Genomic DNA, 18172 nt, shown 5'->3' on the forward strand with positions numbered 1-18172 from the left:
TACTCTTCTTCAGTCACCTAGATTGCCAAGTTAATGCTGGTGTTCTGTGTATTTAAGATTTATTTTTGAGTGCTATCTTTAACATTGAGAAAATATTCACATCTAATATACATTTGTTAAAAGTGTTAAAGTTTCATATAACTACAACATTCAGTAAAGTAAGCCCAGTGACTCATATTTTGTATGTTCTTAATACAACTTACCTCAGAGAAAAGTATGACAAACAATATTAAAATCAAGGTATTGGATAGGAAAATATGGTAATCGTATTGAGGCATACAATGTATTGTTACATTTTTCTTCAAATAGACAATCAAACCAGTGGATATTGCTACCGTTAGAAAACTTGCAAAACCTCCTCACCTAATTATGAGGATCATGGACTGTTGTTTGTTACTGTTCCAAAAGCAAGTAGATCCAGTTACCATGGATCCAGAAAAACCTTGCTGCAAGCCATCATGGGGAGAATCGTTGAAAGTAAGTAGAGTTTTCAATTTGTGTTTCTTAAAAATCAGAAGTGGCATCTTACATATCAGAGAATTTATGATGCTATTTACTCAAAGCAGGAAAGAAGTTTGTAAAAATGCAAACATGGTTTCAATATGCATGTAGTATACAAACAATTTATTTGTTAGCAGTTAGTGAGTGAATTGCTTAGAGAATTGTGTTGGTCCAGTTCCATGTGACCTTATATCTGAAAAAGAATTATTATTGTCAGTAGTATTGCCTTCTAATGTTCTCATAAAATGTGATTATGTGATTGTCTCTCATTCTATGTATATTTACCATGCACAAGGTACAGGTATTCTGGAACATCCCTCTTTCTCTTTGGGAATTTGCATGTTCACAATTAAACATTTTTTTTCTGTTCCTCCAGACCTCTTGATTGTTTGACTAAGGGATAGAAGTTTTTTGTTTGTTTGTTTTTCCCATTCTACATTTCAATACTCTTGGCCCAAATTCCTTGGCCAGATGGCAACATCTTCTAGTCTTTCTCTCTCTCTCTTTTCTCTTACTCTCTTCTTTCCATGCCTTCTCCTGCCTCTCTTTAATTTCTTCTTTTAGTATATTAATTTGCAATTGTTGCTGCCTCAAAGTTGTTGTCATGCAAATGTGTATCTTTGATGTGAATAGAAGTCTCGCTTTTTGTTTAAGCTTGCCCAGATACTAAGAAATCACCAACCTTTTTCATTTTCCATGGACATAATGAAATGGGATAAGCAGTTATTGCATGACTTGGGTTTAATGTGTTGAACACTTGTTAGAAAAATTTTAAACCAATGGTTTCCCTTTCCAGAATTTAGATCACATTTCAAAAATGCATAAGCTGGTTTTATTGGCATTCTTTAGGTAAGTTACAAGTGTTCTTCTGAGGCCATATCTTGGTTGAAATTTTTATGAAATGCTGCTTTTAAAATGCTTTTAAATGGCAAAGCAGCAATATGAAATAGAAACTACATTCACTGAAGAATAATTTCTTAAAACTTTAGAATTGTTGAAGCATGTGGAAGGAGTTAGAACTCAATAGAACACCCTTATAATAACTGTATGAATTACCTCCTTTTTCAGAAGAATTCTGGGAACTCCCTTCCATCCTACCTTCCGTCTGTCTGTCCATCCATCCGACATACTCGCCTATAATCAAACTTTGGTAATAAAATGAGTAAAGAGACTACAAATATCCCGTTGTCTTTTTTTGCAGCTTATGAGTGGCCCATTCCTGCAGAGTCTACAGCAGTTTCCTAAGGACTCAATCAATGAAGAAACAGTAGAATTACTTCAACCTTACTTTAACATGGAAGACTATACATTGGAGAGTGGTAAAAAGGTGTGCGGTAACGTAGCAGGACTCCTGTCTTGGACACAAGCCATGGCGATATTCTATGGTGTTAACAGAGAAGTCTTACCTCTTAAGGTAACACATCACCTCTATCTTTGTGTTTTATTTCCATGTAATTTAATTTCATTTACTTTAATCGTTTTAAGATTTATTTTTCATTTACTTTAATCATTTTAAGATTTATTTAAAAAAAAAAATGTGTAAATAAATTGATTTGGACAACTGCCTGTAGAATGCATTGGCTAAGGATGATATGAGTAGAAAAAGATACAGTATTCTCCTCTTGATTCTAGACACAAATCTGTTGTAATTGTTGATCACTACAGAACACACAAATTAAAAAGAAAGACTGAAGTGTATAGTCAAGCAAGAAGATTGTGAGTAGTTGTTTTTTTTTTTTTTTCATTTTTTATTTTTGTTAGGCTAATCAATATTTACAGAGGAGAAACCTTAATACCTTAACCAGCTTCTTTAAATGTGATTTTTTATTAAAACATATATATATATATATACACACATAGCTGATAGTAGTATTCAAGGTTCCTACTATATATTTAACACAAATGTAGTATGTGAGGTATATAAACATTGCACAGTTTTCAGTGGAAATAATTAATATTTATTCAAATACTAATATAAATATATTTCAGTGTATTATTGGCTCTTGATTGCCAACTAAGCAGGCAGAAAATAAATCCTCAAAGTATATTCAAGTCTTGTACCATTATTGTTTAATTTTCCTTCTCTTTGTAGGCTAACTTGGCAAAACAGGAAGGCCGCCTGAAAGTCGCTAATGCAGAATTAGCAAAGGCTCAGGAGGCATTAGATGAAAAGCAAGCTGAATTGGATAAAGTACAGGCGAAGTTTGATGCAGCAATGAAGGAGAAAATGGTATTTCTATTATGAAAATGCTTATATACAAAACATACACAGTCAGGAATTGATACAGACATTCACTTAGTACCTACTACCTTGAATGACATGGATGACAATCATGCACAAAAATTAAAGAGATTAAACTCTGTTCTCTCATATTTTCTTTTTCCTATTAATAGGCACATATTAGACAATAGACACACTTGCAGATCTCCAGAATGACCTCTAAATAAATCGATTAACCATCATAAGGGGTTGAACTAATATATAAAATAACTCTTAAGATTTTTTGCATTCTATTATTAAACTAAATAGAACATTCTTTCATTTTTAGGACTTACTGAATGATGCAGAAACATGCAGAAGAAAGATGCAAGCAGCCTCTGCACTTATAGATGGACTGAGTGGAGAGAAAGTTAGGTGGACTGAGCAAAGGAAAGAATTTAAATCTCAGATTAACAGGTATCAAATTCATCGGAAAAAATAAAACGTAAAAAATGAAGAGCCAGCAAGAAATTTAATAGCTTTAATAGTTGTACTTCATTTTCCTCCTAGAAATCTTAATATAATTGCACAATTAAGTGAACTGTCCTGAAATTTGAATTTTCCTCCCATAATTAATTGTAACTGAATGCTTGTATTTCACTTCAGAACAGTACCACACATTTCATAATTCATTTCAAAAGGGATTATTCTAGTGCAGTTATGTGCTTATGTTACAGCTGTCTCTCCTTTCCCCTTAACACTTCTCCTTGTTCTAATGTTACTGAGAAAGTGAAACCTTCAGATAGGTAGGAGATAGGAGTGATCTAAGGCTGACTATGAGAAGGAATGAGGAAGAATTCCTAGCCTGATACTGGTTAGGAAAAGAAGCATCCCTTTTGATATTTTTTATGGCATATTTGAATGAAAGAGAGAGTTGTAGAAACTGGACATTAGCCCTTGTCCTATAGTTGGTGTGTTGAAACACATGTAGGATATAGTAGGCCTTGTTCTGAGAAATTTAGAAATTTTAGAGTCCCCACTGTATACCACTCCAAATGCAAAAATGTTGAGAAAACAGGAAACCTGCCAAATTGGCTGCTAGATGTAAAGAGCCTGAAAACTTGAACTTGGTTTATGTGAAATGTTTGTTTCCATTAATTTCCTATGACAAAATTGGGAATTTCTGTTAAGGTCTGTTTATCCCAAGAGAATTAAGTTTTCATACTGCCTTGTAGGCACACTGTTAAGAAATAAACCAATTTCTCGTTTCACTTATGAAAGAAGGAATAGTTGTCATCAGGACTCTTTTACATTTTAGGGTTAATGGTAAGATTTTTGTACAATACTGCTCTCAAGTTCTGTGATAAAAATATCATAGGAACCCAAAGAAAATATTTGTTGTTCTCAGTGGGCACCAGTTCTTTCCTTAAATAGGCCTAAGAACAGAAATCTTCTAAGTATGTTTTAAAAGCTGCTTATCTAAATCAATAGAAAATGAAATTGTATATCACCTTTTAATTAATTTTTGTTGTTTGTTTGTTTGTTTGTTTGTTTTTTCCAGGCTTGTGGGAGATGTACTGCTTTGCACAGGTTTTCTTTCCTACTGTGGACCTTTTAATCAAAACTTCAGGAAGCTTTTGCTTAAAGACTTATGGGAAGCAGAGATGAGAGCCCATAAAATCCCCTTTTCTGAAAACTTGAACCTGATTTCTATGTTGGTAGATCCCCCAACAGTAAGTTCTTGGTGATCAGTGGGTTTCATTTTAATTTCAGTGAACATATTTTTTTGCTGTTAGACAGCATTATGCTTAGAACAGGACCATTATCCACAACATTTCTGTCCAGTGTAGTTCTGTGGTTTCCCAAAGTTCTTGGCAATTTCCACTAAACATGTGAGTAATGAGAATGTTTAGGTAGATAAACAAGTTATATATGGTAAACAAGTTATATATTATACAATTACATAATTGCCAGTGAGATAGTGTACTTTCATGCATCTTATTTTGGGAATCCATAACCACATCTATTAGGGTACTTATCTGCTAAGACAGTTTTGTTTGTTGTTAGTTTTTGGCTCTGTCAATGTTATCTGGGTGTAGTCTGAAAAAAGAAAAACAGTTTTTATATCACATAGAACATTTAACAAGGAATGTATGAAATATTTTCACAGGAGTCAGAAAGGGGATGATGTTTTTTTCCAGAGTCTTCAAGTACTCTTCTTCAAATATTAAGCCCAAAACTCTCAGTCTGGTTTTCTCTTAATTGATCCCAGCGCTTAATTTGGCTGTCAGGTTTTCTTAGACTAGAAATATTTTCTGTCCATATTAATCATTTTTCAGGAGCTTCAGATATGCATCCCCTTTTGCTTGATGTCTCCACTGTTTCTTAGAACAATCTTGAATGAAGGATAATAGTTCCAGTGAGATTCTATTCCAAACTTTTTTTTTTTTTTTTTTTAAATTCTTCAGATTAGTGAGTGGAATCTTCAAGGACTGCCTGGAGATGATCTCTCAATTCAGAATGGTATCATTGTCACTAAGGCAACTAGATACCCCCTTTTGGTAGACCCACAAACTCAAGGAAAAACATGGATTAAAAAGAAAGAACAGGATAATGAATTACAGGTGAACAATGTTTTAAAAACATCATGTGCTACGTGATATTCCTTCAAATGTTATAGCCCAGCACTGGACTGCTCAGATGTTTCTTTCCAGTAATGAGCAGAGGTGAAGGATCACCTTCCTCAGCCTGCTGGTGATGCTCTTACTGAAGCAGCCCAGAACTCTGTTAGCGTTTGCTGCAAAAGCAGCTTGCAGGTTCATGTTCATATAGTCCACCAAGACTGCAGAGTGCTTTTGTGCAAAGCTCTTTTCCAATAGGATGGCCGTATTTCATAGCTGAAGCTAAAGTCTTGAAAATAATATGAGAGGTTTCTGAATGTTAAAATCAAAAAAAAAAAAAAAAAAAAAAAGGTACAAAAGTAGTGTTTTATTGACTTATTTTTATGGTTTCATATTCTACAAGTCCCTTTTTTGTGCTATTTCAAATATCTGAGTTCATAATATTGTTAACAGTGATTCATCTATTAGACTGAATTCAGAAAGAATTTCTCAACATTTAAAAACAAAATTAGGAAATCTTATCTGTGGACATAGAATAGAAAATCAGAAGTTAGACGTGTGATTTCAAAAATGCACGTAACATTTTCAACTTTCAATAAATTGTGCCACTTTTACTTGTGTTCTGATAATGAAGTTTTGCAGATTCCATTACAGCCTATCTTTTACTTCACTTTTTACATTTCATTGTATACACAAGGAGTATTTCTTTCTGCATAAATTGCTGCATGGCCAACATTTGTTACTGCCTTTAGAATGCAACTAACAAAACCAATGAAAAAAGTTTTTGTAGTGAGATCTGTGGTATTCATGTAAGACCTTGAAGAAATGCTTTGTCCTTATATCAATATATGATTTATTTTTTGAGGTAACAACTTTGAATCACAAGTATTTCCGTACACACCTAGAAGATAGTCTTTCACTGGGACGATCACTTGTAATTGAAGATATAGGTGAAGAGTTGGATCCAGTCCTTGATAATATATTAGAAAAGAATTTCATGAAATCTGGAACTTCTTTTAAGGTTAGTAATTGAATGAAAGACCTGGAATAAGTAGTTAGTTTTGTGATTAATTATATTTTGCCCATTTATTCCAAACCTCTACTGCATCAGGTAAACTTTGTATTCAGTAGGGCACTGTGAAAAATCAAACTGAACTAATAAAAAAAATAGGAGGCAGAACCTCAGCTGAGTAGTAAGTTGATGAGTCTAAAATTTAACTACTGAAGTTATTTCTGAAATTTACAAACCATAACCAATTATGTTTATTCTTTTGAATGCTTAAAATACTTTCTATTGATTTTCAGGCGTTTTCATTTTACACCCTTTAATAGAACTATCTAGGTATGGAAATATATTTCTGTTTCTAGTGTGGAATGCTGATGGTAGCAACCATGGAATCTTTAGTCTGGAATAGAACTGTTTTCTGAAGCGACAAGCCAGAAGTTTTATTAATAATATTAAGTATACTCCCAACCTTGAAAAATCATACAGGTTTCTTACCTTCATTAGATGAAGAAATCACTTGCAAATTCTTAAAGCATCCCCTCTTCAAATACTCTGAACTTAAATGATTGTAAATGCTGCATATTGTTGCATGCATTTTTTTCAAGTTATCGTAATTAACTGTCTGGAATCTGACAGAGATTACAAAAAAAGATTGTTGATGATAATGGAAATCAAATGATTGCTATTTTTGTGGCAATCCCACAGTGGAAGTTATCCCTATATTTATCTGAAATGTCATACTACTTTCACGGTATACCTCCACTGTTATATTTAGTCATTATTTTCATGACAAATTTAAATTGTGAAATAAGGTTCCTCTCTTTGGTATTTCAAATATTCATTTACTTATTTATTGCTTGTCCATATCATTGATGTAAATAAAGTTCATTTTCCTCTGCTTAACATTATCATAACTTACTCCACAGGTGAAAGTTGGTGATAAAGAAGTAGATGTAATGAGTTCCTTTAGACTATACATTACCACAAAGCTACCGAATCCTGCTTTCACACCTGAAATTAATGCAAAAACATCAATTATTGATTTTACTGTTACAATGAAAGGACTTGAGAATCAGTTACTGAGAAGAGTAATTCTTACGGAAAAACAGGTAACCTAATAGTGCACATAAAACATAGTGATGCTTAATTTTGATTTAACTGTTTTATAATAAGAATTATAAGAAAACAAAATGTTCAAGTGGAAAAAAAAGTCATCCATTTTCTAAATTTTTATGGAGATTCAGTATGGAAATTTTAAAATGGCAATAATATACACCAGTGATTTTCTACAGATGGCTATCAATGTGATAAAAATAAGCAGAAGCATTTGGCATTCATAAGATACTTCCAACTGAATAAAAATGCTTTAAAAACAAACAAAAAAAGATGTTACATTAACATATTTTAGATAGCAGAAAAAATAAAATATACATTCCATGAACTTGAAAAATCAGCACCTGAATTTCAAGTATGACTCATAGCTACAGTACATAATGTCATGCCATTTCCTTGTCTTTTAATAACAGGAACTAGAGGCAGAACGAATTAAACTAATGGAAGATGTAACTTTTAATAAGAGGAAGATGAAAGAACTGGAGGACAATCTTCTGTACAAACTAAGTGCAACTAGAGGTTCTGTATCAAAGAGTACAATAACTAGGATTTTATAAGGCAAATTAAGGCAAATATGGCTGCACATTACAGCCTTTCCATACAGAAATCAATGTATTTGTTTAAAACACAATACATGAACATACAATGGTAGAGATTTGAAGTATGTGGTTTACCAGAACATGAGGAATTTGGTATGATAGCAAGCCATTTTAGCTATTCCAGACATTAAGTATTTTAAGCACCTAACCAAGCTTTGTGAAATAAACCAAATTCTACATAGCTCTCTGCCCCTCAGATGAGGTAAAGTATCTGATCATGGACAAATCCTTAATCCACTGAAAATGCAGAGTTGAATGGGCTGGTTAAAATAGTGTTGAAAGTCTTTTGCATTACGTTAGGAGCCTGCACATGATCAATTTCTGTTTGTTTTTGTTTGTTTGTTTGTTTTTGTTTCTGTTCTTTTTGTTGTTGTTGGTGGTTTTTTTTTTGTTTTGTTTTGTTTTTGTTTTTGTTTTGTGGGGGGGACGGGGATAAAAAGATGGTGACTTCCAGCAGATGGATTAATAAGTACTTGAGATGGATGAATACTATTCTATGTGTGATCACTGTCTTTAGGACCCTAAGTCTCTTTGACTTTGAATGTGACAATCAACAGACTAACAAAAATTGTGTAACTCTGTATGAATATCGTATGTTATGTGCCTGGAAGAGGTGACATCTCTAGCTAATGATGCAAAACTCTTGGTACACATACATTCAACTTGACATAAGTTGAATGCATTTGTTTTGCTTATTGGTTATAAAAATAAGTTTTAGTCTTACGTACACTGTTTGGTCTCCATTTTAAAATGTTTTCTGCAATTCAGTAAATCATTTACATTAGGTAGAAATAATTGTAACTTAGCCTTTTGATTTTTACATATATGAAGTTTTAAAAATGTTATAAAAATGCCCTAAACATCCAATATTTGGCTTTTTAGGTTCACTAGTAGATGATGAATCCTTGATTGGTGTTCTGCAAACAACTAAACAAACAGCTGCTGAAGTAGCTGAAAAGTTATCTGTGGCAGCAGAAACTGAAGTGAAGATTAACTCTGCTCAGGAAGAATATCGACCTGCTGCAACACGTGGAAGCATTCTTTATTTTCTTATAACAGAAATGAGCATGGTCAATAATATGTATCAAACTTCACTGGCTCAGTTCTTAAAGTTATTTGATCAATCCATGGCCAAGTAGGAAGACAGATTTTTCTACTATTCAAATGTTTGTCCGATGTGTTTCTTTCCAAGTTGTTATTAACATGCTTTTCTTGTGTTTTGTTTTCATGATTCAGATCTGAGAAGTCTCCTTTACCCCATAAAAGAATCTCAAATATTATTGAGTATCTTACCTACGAAATTTATACGTACTCTGTTAGAGGCTTGTATGAAAACCACAAATTTCTCTTTACCCTCCTCATGACGTTAAAAATTGATCTTGAGAGAGGACATGTGAAAACTAAAGAGTTCCATGCACTCATTAGAGGTAAATTTAAATTTTTTTGTTATATATAGAGGTAATTTAAACCTTTTAAACTTTTATACCATTTCAATGTATGTTTTTGTGTGTGTGTTTTTGTTGTTGATGTTTTGTTTTTTTGGCTGCATGGTTTCTGCCAGTAGTTCTGTGGGAGCTGGCTCTGTCTTATCCCTGTTGTGGTCCAGTGAAGTTAAAAGCAGTTTCACATCTCAGTTCTGTCTCTGCCTTTTATCCAGGCTGTGTTCTTTCCTGAGAACAAGGTGATCGTTCTGGTTCTCTGGTTTAATTATTGGTTATTTTTTTATTACATTTGCATGTTTATTTTTATAAATTAGATGACTTACTTTTCTTTTGCTGCTCTCATTTCAATGAGCTGAATAAAGCTATCTTCTAAGTTGCCATAACATCTCTACATGTGGTCTGGGAGGTGCTACAGTCTTCTATGGGTTTCAGCTTAAGCTTTTTCTGACTCTTGCCAATCAATTAACAATCGCTTTTACAGAACCTAATATTCTTCTGTGGCCCAACTGGCCAGGTCTACCTCTGTACTCTGAATTTATTACTCTGCTGAAAAATGTGATTAGCAACTCTAAATCTTTCCTCCTGCTGAAGTACATAAATTGAATTCCATTCTGCTTTACTGTTTTCCATTAAAGAGAAACACTAGAACCTTCCTGAATACTTTAGTGCTATAGCTTGAAGGTAACCTTAAGTCAGCAAAACATAGAAAATGGGTCCCAAAATTGAGGGAAAATAGCCTCCATTAAAAATGTTTATAAATACATATATATATATATATATATATATGTATATATGTACTTGCTCTGTTTTTCTACCACGAGAATGGCATAGATTATCTATGGAAATTGTAGAAAGAAACAAAATCTAAAATATAAAAGAAAATCTAAGAAGTTCATTGAAATCTTTATAGGTGTCAACACTGCAGTCTGCTATGTTCTTTTCCATTAAAAAGTGAAGGACTAATGCAAATGAAGATTGATGTTTTCTAGCAGAAAGTCTATTTTACTAAGAAGCTCCATAGATATAAAAGAGTGTATTACAGAACTGTAAAACATCTTTGTTTTTGACTTAAAAAGGGAAATATTGCCAAGTATCTACTTTGTGGAAAACTAATGATTACATCTATAAGTAAGAAAAGGCCTTTTGTCTAAAGTGATTGTGATACTCACAGAATTCAATAATTTGCAAAAAAAAAAAAAAAAAATCCAGTTGGACTATTGTATTAAATTTGTGAAAGATATGATTTTGGAAAAATGTATCATATTGTAATAAAGCTAATGCTAATAAGGGATTAGAGATTTGTGTAAAAACTTTTAGTTATCTTCTATTTAATTTCCATTATTTCAGTTTGCAGAGATTATTTTCTGGGTTCCATGCATGGATCCCAGCGTCATTTCAAGCCATATATCCTAATGCCAAGGATATGAGTAAGAGGATGCTTGAAGGAAACTTTAACAAATACTTACTGGAAAAGCAAAAAAGACATTATTTTCACCCCAGATTTCGTGAAACAGACTTTTATTTATTTATTTATTTTTTCTCTGAGGTTACTGAAGCTTGTCATCCCTAGGGAAAAGGGAAGGAAAAATTTCAATAGTATGAAAAGTTCATAATAAAAGCTCATGAAGGAGCTTAATACTTTTGTATGACAGAAATAATTTGGATTTTTATGTAGAAACTTCACATTCTTGAAGAAGAGTTTGCTCTTTAATCAACCCTATTTCCTTATGTAAACATTCAAATCATATGTGATCTAATTCTATTTCTTGATTATATCTAAATGTCTCCATATGTGGATGAAAGGCTTACATACTTTTTTTCTAGGTGCTGGAACTTTCCATTTATCCCTATGTATGGCTAAATGAAAACTAATAAAAGGAAATATGTTTCTAGGCATTGCACAATTAATAACATAACAAACCACTAACCATAAGACCTTAGCAGGATTTAGGAAAAGATTAAGTATGTATATTAACAGCAAGAATATCAAGCATTACAATGAGAAACACATTGTTGACATTTTTGGAATTCATATTCTTCATTGAATATGTCTGCCTCTAAAATTAAGGTTTAAAAGAAAACTTTCCCCAAAACAAAATCTTCCTTAAAATCTGTTTAATGGCCACTCATTGGAACTTGCACTTTCATTTGATGGTAATTGTTCCTGTTGACATACAATTGCCCAGATTCAGCAATTTCTGCTTAGGGACATACAAAAAAACTAGGAAAATACTTAGTCTTTCTGAATCATCTGTTTATTTATCTCAATCTTTTAACAGTAGAGTTAATGTTTCCTGAAAATCATCACTAATAATATAAATAAAATTATTGCATCCTGGAAGCCTGCAGGAAAACCTCTCAAAGACTCAAATCTTTCTCTGTAAAGTCTATAATGTAAGCAAAAAGAGACTTCATGCAAATCAGAAAGTATTTGTTGCATTATGACATTTGAAGCATCATAGTTTCTTATAAATTTGTCAGAACTTCAAACTTTGTTTTTTTAAGCTGTATGAAAAATGCTATAAATGATATAATACCAGTAATTTCTTAAACTGATTTTTTTTTTTTTTTTTTTTTGTAAAAGAATTAATGTTCTGATCTCCTTTCACTCCAGTGGTATGATTGTCTTCTGTTCTTTTTCTTCTTGCCTTTATGATACATTTTCTTTATATTCCATTCATGGAGAATTTGGGGATAAAATGGATGCAGAGTCAAAAAAAAAAAAAAGGTGATGAATCTTCATAATTTATGGAATAATAAAAACAGTTTGTAAAAGTCTGAATATTTGAATTGAAAAAGGATCAACATAAATATTTGTATTTTATAAGCATGTATGTATGATTTGAAAGTATTAAAATAATCAAAGCTAAACTGTGTAGGCTATGTTATACACACACATGTGCTCACATACACATAGCTGCTTAAAAATAACAGTTATTATTCCAAGATGCTTTTTTAGTCTGTTTGTAGAAAACTGGTAAAATTCATTATACCACTGACTTAAATGAATAAATAGTCTTAGATCTGAGACCCCTGGAATAACAACATCGAGTTTACCTGAAAGGTAGTATTAATTTGCAGAGGACTGGAGAAGATGAAGCTACAAGATGAAGAAAATGATAACTATAATACAAAATTAATTTGGAGTCTTTCTTTTAGTCTGTTTAAAGTCAGGTTTCAATCTTGTCCCAAGGGTACTGCTTAGTCTTCTCTTCAGGTGCGTATCAGAGGGTGTAAAATGTGTATGATCTACTGGCTATCTGGCTTTACATCTACTATTTAAGGTGATATATGCTCCATATTTAAAATGATTTGTACACAAGAGTGCAAGTAGTACCCCAGTGAAAGCAACAGAAAACATAATTTAAAAAGCAATACCAAAAATATCTTGATCTTTGGACTGTCACGTGTATTTCATCCAAATGTTTTTATGTGCAGGAGGTGCAGCACTGGATTTAAAGGCTTGCCCACCCAAACCATTCCGCTGGATTCTTGACATGATGTGGCTAAACCTAGTGGAATTAAGCAAACTTCCACAGTTTGCAGACATATTGAATCAGGTAATATTAATTATGTTAATAGGCAGTTTCCTAATCATAATCATGCTCCCATATTTCACATTGGGAATGCATATGAGAGATGTAGTTAAAAACAAAGAAAAGAGAGTATAAAATAAAGGCATAGAAGTGAACAGTTAGGCAAAGTCCCCCACTCCCAGATATCTTGTTTAATTTAATATAGACGTATTCCTCTTTAAACATTTAGATGACCCTGTTGCTTTTCACACTGTTACTACCTCCAGCTGTGGTTGAGGGAAAGATAAATTATAAAACTTTAATAATTTACTGAGTCGGCTGAAGTCCCTTTTGTCCAGTAATCTATCTCTGGCTGTGGCCTTTAGCAGATGCTTTGAGAAGGTATCTCCTCTAAATACTGTCCTAGCATTTCTCAGGTTGGTGTCAATGTATACAGAACTGTTGTTTCTTTTTGTTTTCTCAGATTTGGATTGCAGTTCTAAAAGGGACATTTGTGTTGTTTCTTAATCTGAGATTATAGGATATACATGGTTGGAAGAGGTTCCTGTATGTTCATTTCTCACTCCTTTCCCAGTCTATTCTTGATTTAGGTTGTTCTGAAATTTCTTCCATGTCAGTCAACCAGCCAGAGCTCCATTGTTTATAACAGGCATATGGTGCTGTATTTCAGAACAGATGGCATCTGTGTTCCTCATTTTCATTCCAGTAATCTGAGAATATTGTAGTTGATTCTCCTCACTCAATTGCATAGCAATTTTCACAATGTTGCATCCACCATTATCCCTATGTCCTGTTAGGTCATATGTTCTAAGAGGTGCCTAAATAGCAGTCATATTTGTGGTCTCATTTATTCTTTCTTAAATCAAAAGCTTTCTAGAGCCTGTTATTATTAATTTGTGATTCTTTGACTGTCTAGACTATGCTGAGACAGAAAGCTTTTTCTCTTAGTACTTTGCGACTAGAAGAAATAAATCAGTCATGGTATGTTTCTTTTGTAGTATAGAATCCTCCTGCTAATTACTATTTTTTAAGTAGCTGAACCTTAATACTAAAACTTCTAATTGTTACATCTTAATAGCAATTCATATGGTGTATGTGTTAAATGTTACAGTCTGTTAATGTTACTTGTAATATATTCTAATATAATAGAATCTCATTAAACTATACATTTCCAAGGGGATTTTACTATAGCTGAAATATATTTGTCTGCATTAACATAATAAATTTAGATAACCAGTAATGAAAAGGGATGGAAAAGTTGGTTTGACAAAGATGCTCCAGAGGAAGAAATTATACCTGATGGATATAATGATTCTCTTGATACCTGCCGCAAGCTTTTACTCATCAGGTGAGCATCTTCAGAAATTTGGGAAATGACATACATTATTGCACCATGTATCTCAGTCTATCTGTACACAATTATTAGATTAGCATAACTTTAATTGATTTCTGGGTGACATTAAACATAATTTAATTCACTCACATGTTATAGTATTAAATTTACTTACTTCAGAGCTATTCTCTGAAGAATCTAAAAAAAACCTTTTTCTACTAAACAGTCTTCTGACTTTCATAGAATCATAAAATCGTATAATAGTTTGGGTTTAAAGGAACCTTAAAGACCACCAAATTCCAACACCCCTTCCATGGCATGGACACTGGACTCCCACTAGACCAAGTTGCTCAAAGCCCCATCCAACCTGGCCTTGAACACTTCCAGGGATGGGAAGCGTCTCTGGGCAGCCTGTGACTCACGACCCTCAGAGTAAAGAACTTCTTCCATAAGGCCTAATCTAAACCTACCCTTTTTTAGTTTAAAGTCATTACTCCTTGTCCTACCACCGCACTCCCTGACAAACAGTCCCTCCCCAGCTTTCCTGAAGGCCCCCTTTAGGTACTTGGAAGGCTAGTAAAAGGAATCCCCAGAGCCTTCTCTTCTCCAGGCTGAACAACCCTAACTCTCTCAGCCTGTCTTCATAGGAGAGGTGTTCTAGCCCCTTGATGATCTTTGTGGCCCTCCTTTGGACTCATTCTAATACTTCCATATCCTTCTTGACTTCCATATCCCTCTTGACTTTTATGTCATGACAAAAGGAAACTGGAAATCACATTGCAACCTTCTCCATCCAAAAAGCCAGGAAAAGTAGAATCATCCAGATAGTTTTCAAAATGATTTTTCTCACCTCTTTTTAAATAAGCTATTTTAAATAACTTAAATAATTAAAAATACTATAAAAACTAAAAAGAGAGTTGTGAAAATGCAAAACAGGTATTCAGAAGTCCCATGTATAAAACATGGCATAGATGACTTTATTGCATCACCTAGGATATTTGTGGCAGGGCTTGGGATAGAATGGATTTCCCCAAAGAAGCATTTAGCTGCCTTATACGTGAGATCATTATTTACTTTCTCATACCTTTCTGCATTCATTGTATAGGTTCCAAATTCTTCAACAAATAAATCAGAGACTACTGAAAACAACATTAATTATTAGACATGACTTGTCTTTGGAGTGGATTCAACCTGTTCAGTAAAAGACCCAGTTCTGATGGAAGAAGTGCTACATGCTATACGTGCTGAAGAGGGAGGGGGAGTCTATAAATAATAAACCTATAAATTGAAATTTTGCATATATTTTGGGCCAAAAGAAGGTTTTTGTTTGTTTTCTATGGGAGCAATAGACTCATCCCAAACATAAAGGCAATCCAGTGCAAGAGCTGTGTGCCCTAAAAGACTAACAGACCCAATGAAATATCTCTAGGATTATACCAAAGGGCCAATCTATCTAACATTTCCCTACTTGTATTCTGAGATAAAAAAGCTCTATTTAAAATGAAGAATGCCCCACTGTAAGTACCCAGAACAGAAACTTCCAGTGCAAATAGTTTACTTAAGGCAAAATTCTAAGAAGCTGGAAAGTATTGGACAGTAATAAATAGAGGGAAGACTACCAGCTCTGTCCATTATTATATTTGTAAAGACAAACATACAGACATAAATATGAATGTGTATATATATATATATGTATAATACAATGAAAAAAGATCTTTTATCTAAATGTAATTTATAATTTAAGTCTGGTCTTTGCAATGGGAAGTGTCACTGAATTTGTATCTTGGTATAAATTTTTATTTTTAGGTCTTGGTGTCCAGACCGAACTCTTTCTCAAGCCAGGAAGTATATTGCAGATTCCTTGCATGAGAAATACACAGAACCAGTCATTTTGAATTTAAAAAAAACTTGGGAGGAAAGTGACCAACGAACACCTCTAATCTGTTTCTTGTCTATGGGATCTGATCCAACTATTCAGATTGATTCCTTGGCTAGGAAGCTTAAACTGGGTAGGAAAATAATTATGCATTGTCCTGAGTTGTTTAACATACAGAAGAGTAACATAAGTAACTTCTGAGTTTTTTTTTTGTTTGTTTTTGTTTTTTCTAAAAAGTATTTTTAAAATTCTTTTGTAACCTTATTGTACCTGAACAGTTGTTTTAGAGATAAAACAATATTTTATACGGAAGATGTTATGCTGAGAACTATTTTGTATGCAGTTGAACAGTAATGTTTTCAGTTCTTTTTTGAGTTATTATCTAAGTGATGACACTTTTTATTCTGTACTTACAAGACATATTTGTATTAACTCTGGCATGGTCATGATATTGTCGTCTTGTTTAAAATAATAATATTATTAATAATACTAACAATAAATATTAAAGTGTTTAAATTATACATTAATATAGCTTAAATATAATAAATATCAATAAACATTAAGTTCAGGTAAAGAAATTATCAGCAATCTGCTTACAAACTTACTTTGTAACAAAAACCACCCACAAGATCTGCATTTGTTTATTCTGGATTTTATATTATATGAAAATATGGAAACTTGAAAATTGTGCATACAAGCTGAGTTGGATGTAAATGCATTAACTCCTGATAAAAGTCACATTAAGATGTTCACAATTCAATTTTACAATTATGAATATTGTTCATTTACATGGCTTCATTGCCTGCACTTGAAGAAAAATCTGGGTTCTTATTTCAAATTAAGCTGTGGATTACTTTATTAAAATTTGGCTTAAATTCCCTTTGACAATAACATTAGTCACGGACTTTCATTTCTACAAACACTGTAAACATTATGGATGTATATTTAAATGTTATTTTATAAAGTTTCAATGCTAAAAAAATATATAATACATAACATAAGGTTTAAACAAAGGGATTTGACTTTAATAAGTATATTTTTTATAAATAAGTGCATAATTGTGCTGAATTTTTATTGCTTTTTTGACTGAGTTGGAATTCTTACCTATTTATCAAGAATGTACACTCATTACTCATTATCAAACCTTGCAGAATGTAGGACCATCTCTATGGGTCAAGGACAAGAAGTTCATGCGCGCAAGATCATACAGATGTCAATGCAACAGGTGGGAAAAACTAATGCGATCAAATTGATTTTCTGTTTTAGCATTTTTTAAAAACTTTTCTTGCATGTAATCTTTCATAGTTTGCATTTTTACCTTACTATGAGGCATATATTAGGGTAAACAAGTCTCTTTGAGAGCCTGAGCCTGAAAACATTCCACTGTGGGATACACATGTGACAGTGGAGTCCAAGTGAATACCTTTGCCAGCAGTATTGTTGAGCAGCATTTCAGAAGTAGCACATTCCCTTCTTATCACTATATGGCTATCCAAGGTAAAAATGACATAGCGTCCCAATTGGGATAGATAAAATGGTGAGTGTAAACACAGCTTAAAGCTGTAGATACGGAAGGCTGTGCTGGCTCCTCACATTTTCCTCACATGTGCTATACAGATCCTCTTGCTCACCAGCAATTGTTCCCCAGCAATTGATTTTGGTTCTTTCTTTCTTTAATTGTCAATTCTTGTGGTTCTGAGTCTCAAAGATATCAGACTGTATTTCAAGGATATCGTTCGCCGACATGTTTCAGTTTTTTTTGTTTCTTTCTTTCTTTCTTTTATGGCATTTGATATTCCCAACAGTAAAAACATGAGATGTCTAAGCAACATCTCTGGAAATATGGTAATTGAAAACTCAGATACAAAATGAAAGTTACAGCGCAGAAGTAGCGCTGTCCAGTCAGCTGAACGCTTCAGAGAGCTGTGGACAGTGTTCCAGATGA

The 18172-nt window shown here is 33.0% G+C and overlaps 1 protein-coding gene across 1 annotated transcript in view; it reads left to right on the forward strand.

Moving 5' to 3' along the window:
• DNAH8 (dynein axonemal heavy chain 8) overlaps positions 1–18172 on the forward strand; it is a 131169-nt gene that overhangs the window by 97195 nt on the left and 15802 nt on the right. Inside the window, exons 70-84 of the mRNA XM_035323204.1 lie at positions 310–477; positions 1703–1915; positions 2594–2731; positions 3051–3178; positions 4263–4434; positions 5170–5325; positions 6188–6343; positions 7255–7437; positions 7855–7960; positions 8923–9175; positions 9277–9467; positions 12921–13042; positions 14248–14366; positions 16158–16360; positions 17379–17452. Coding sequence (XP_035179095.1) covers positions 310–477; positions 1703–1915; positions 2594–2731; positions 3051–3178; positions 4263–4434; positions 5170–5325; positions 6188–6343; positions 7255–7437; positions 7855–7960; positions 8923–9175; positions 9277–9467; positions 12921–13042; positions 14248–14366; positions 16158–16360; positions 17379–17452 — 2382 coding nt within the window. The remainder of the gene's footprint in view (positions 1–309; positions 478–1702; positions 1916–2593; positions 2732–3050; positions 3179–4262; positions 4435–5169; positions 5326–6187; positions 6344–7254; positions 7438–7854; positions 7961–8922; positions 9176–9276; positions 9468–12920; positions 13043–14247; positions 14367–16157; positions 16361–17378; positions 17453–18172) is intronic.

This window comes from Oxyura jamaicensis, chromosome 3 (genome assembly GCF_011077185.1).
Source record: "Oxyura jamaicensis isolate SHBP4307 breed ruddy duck chromosome 3, BPBGC_Ojam_1.0, whole genome shotgun sequence".
NCBI lineage: Eukaryota > Metazoa > Chordata > Aves > Anseriformes > Anatidae > Oxyura > Oxyura jamaicensis.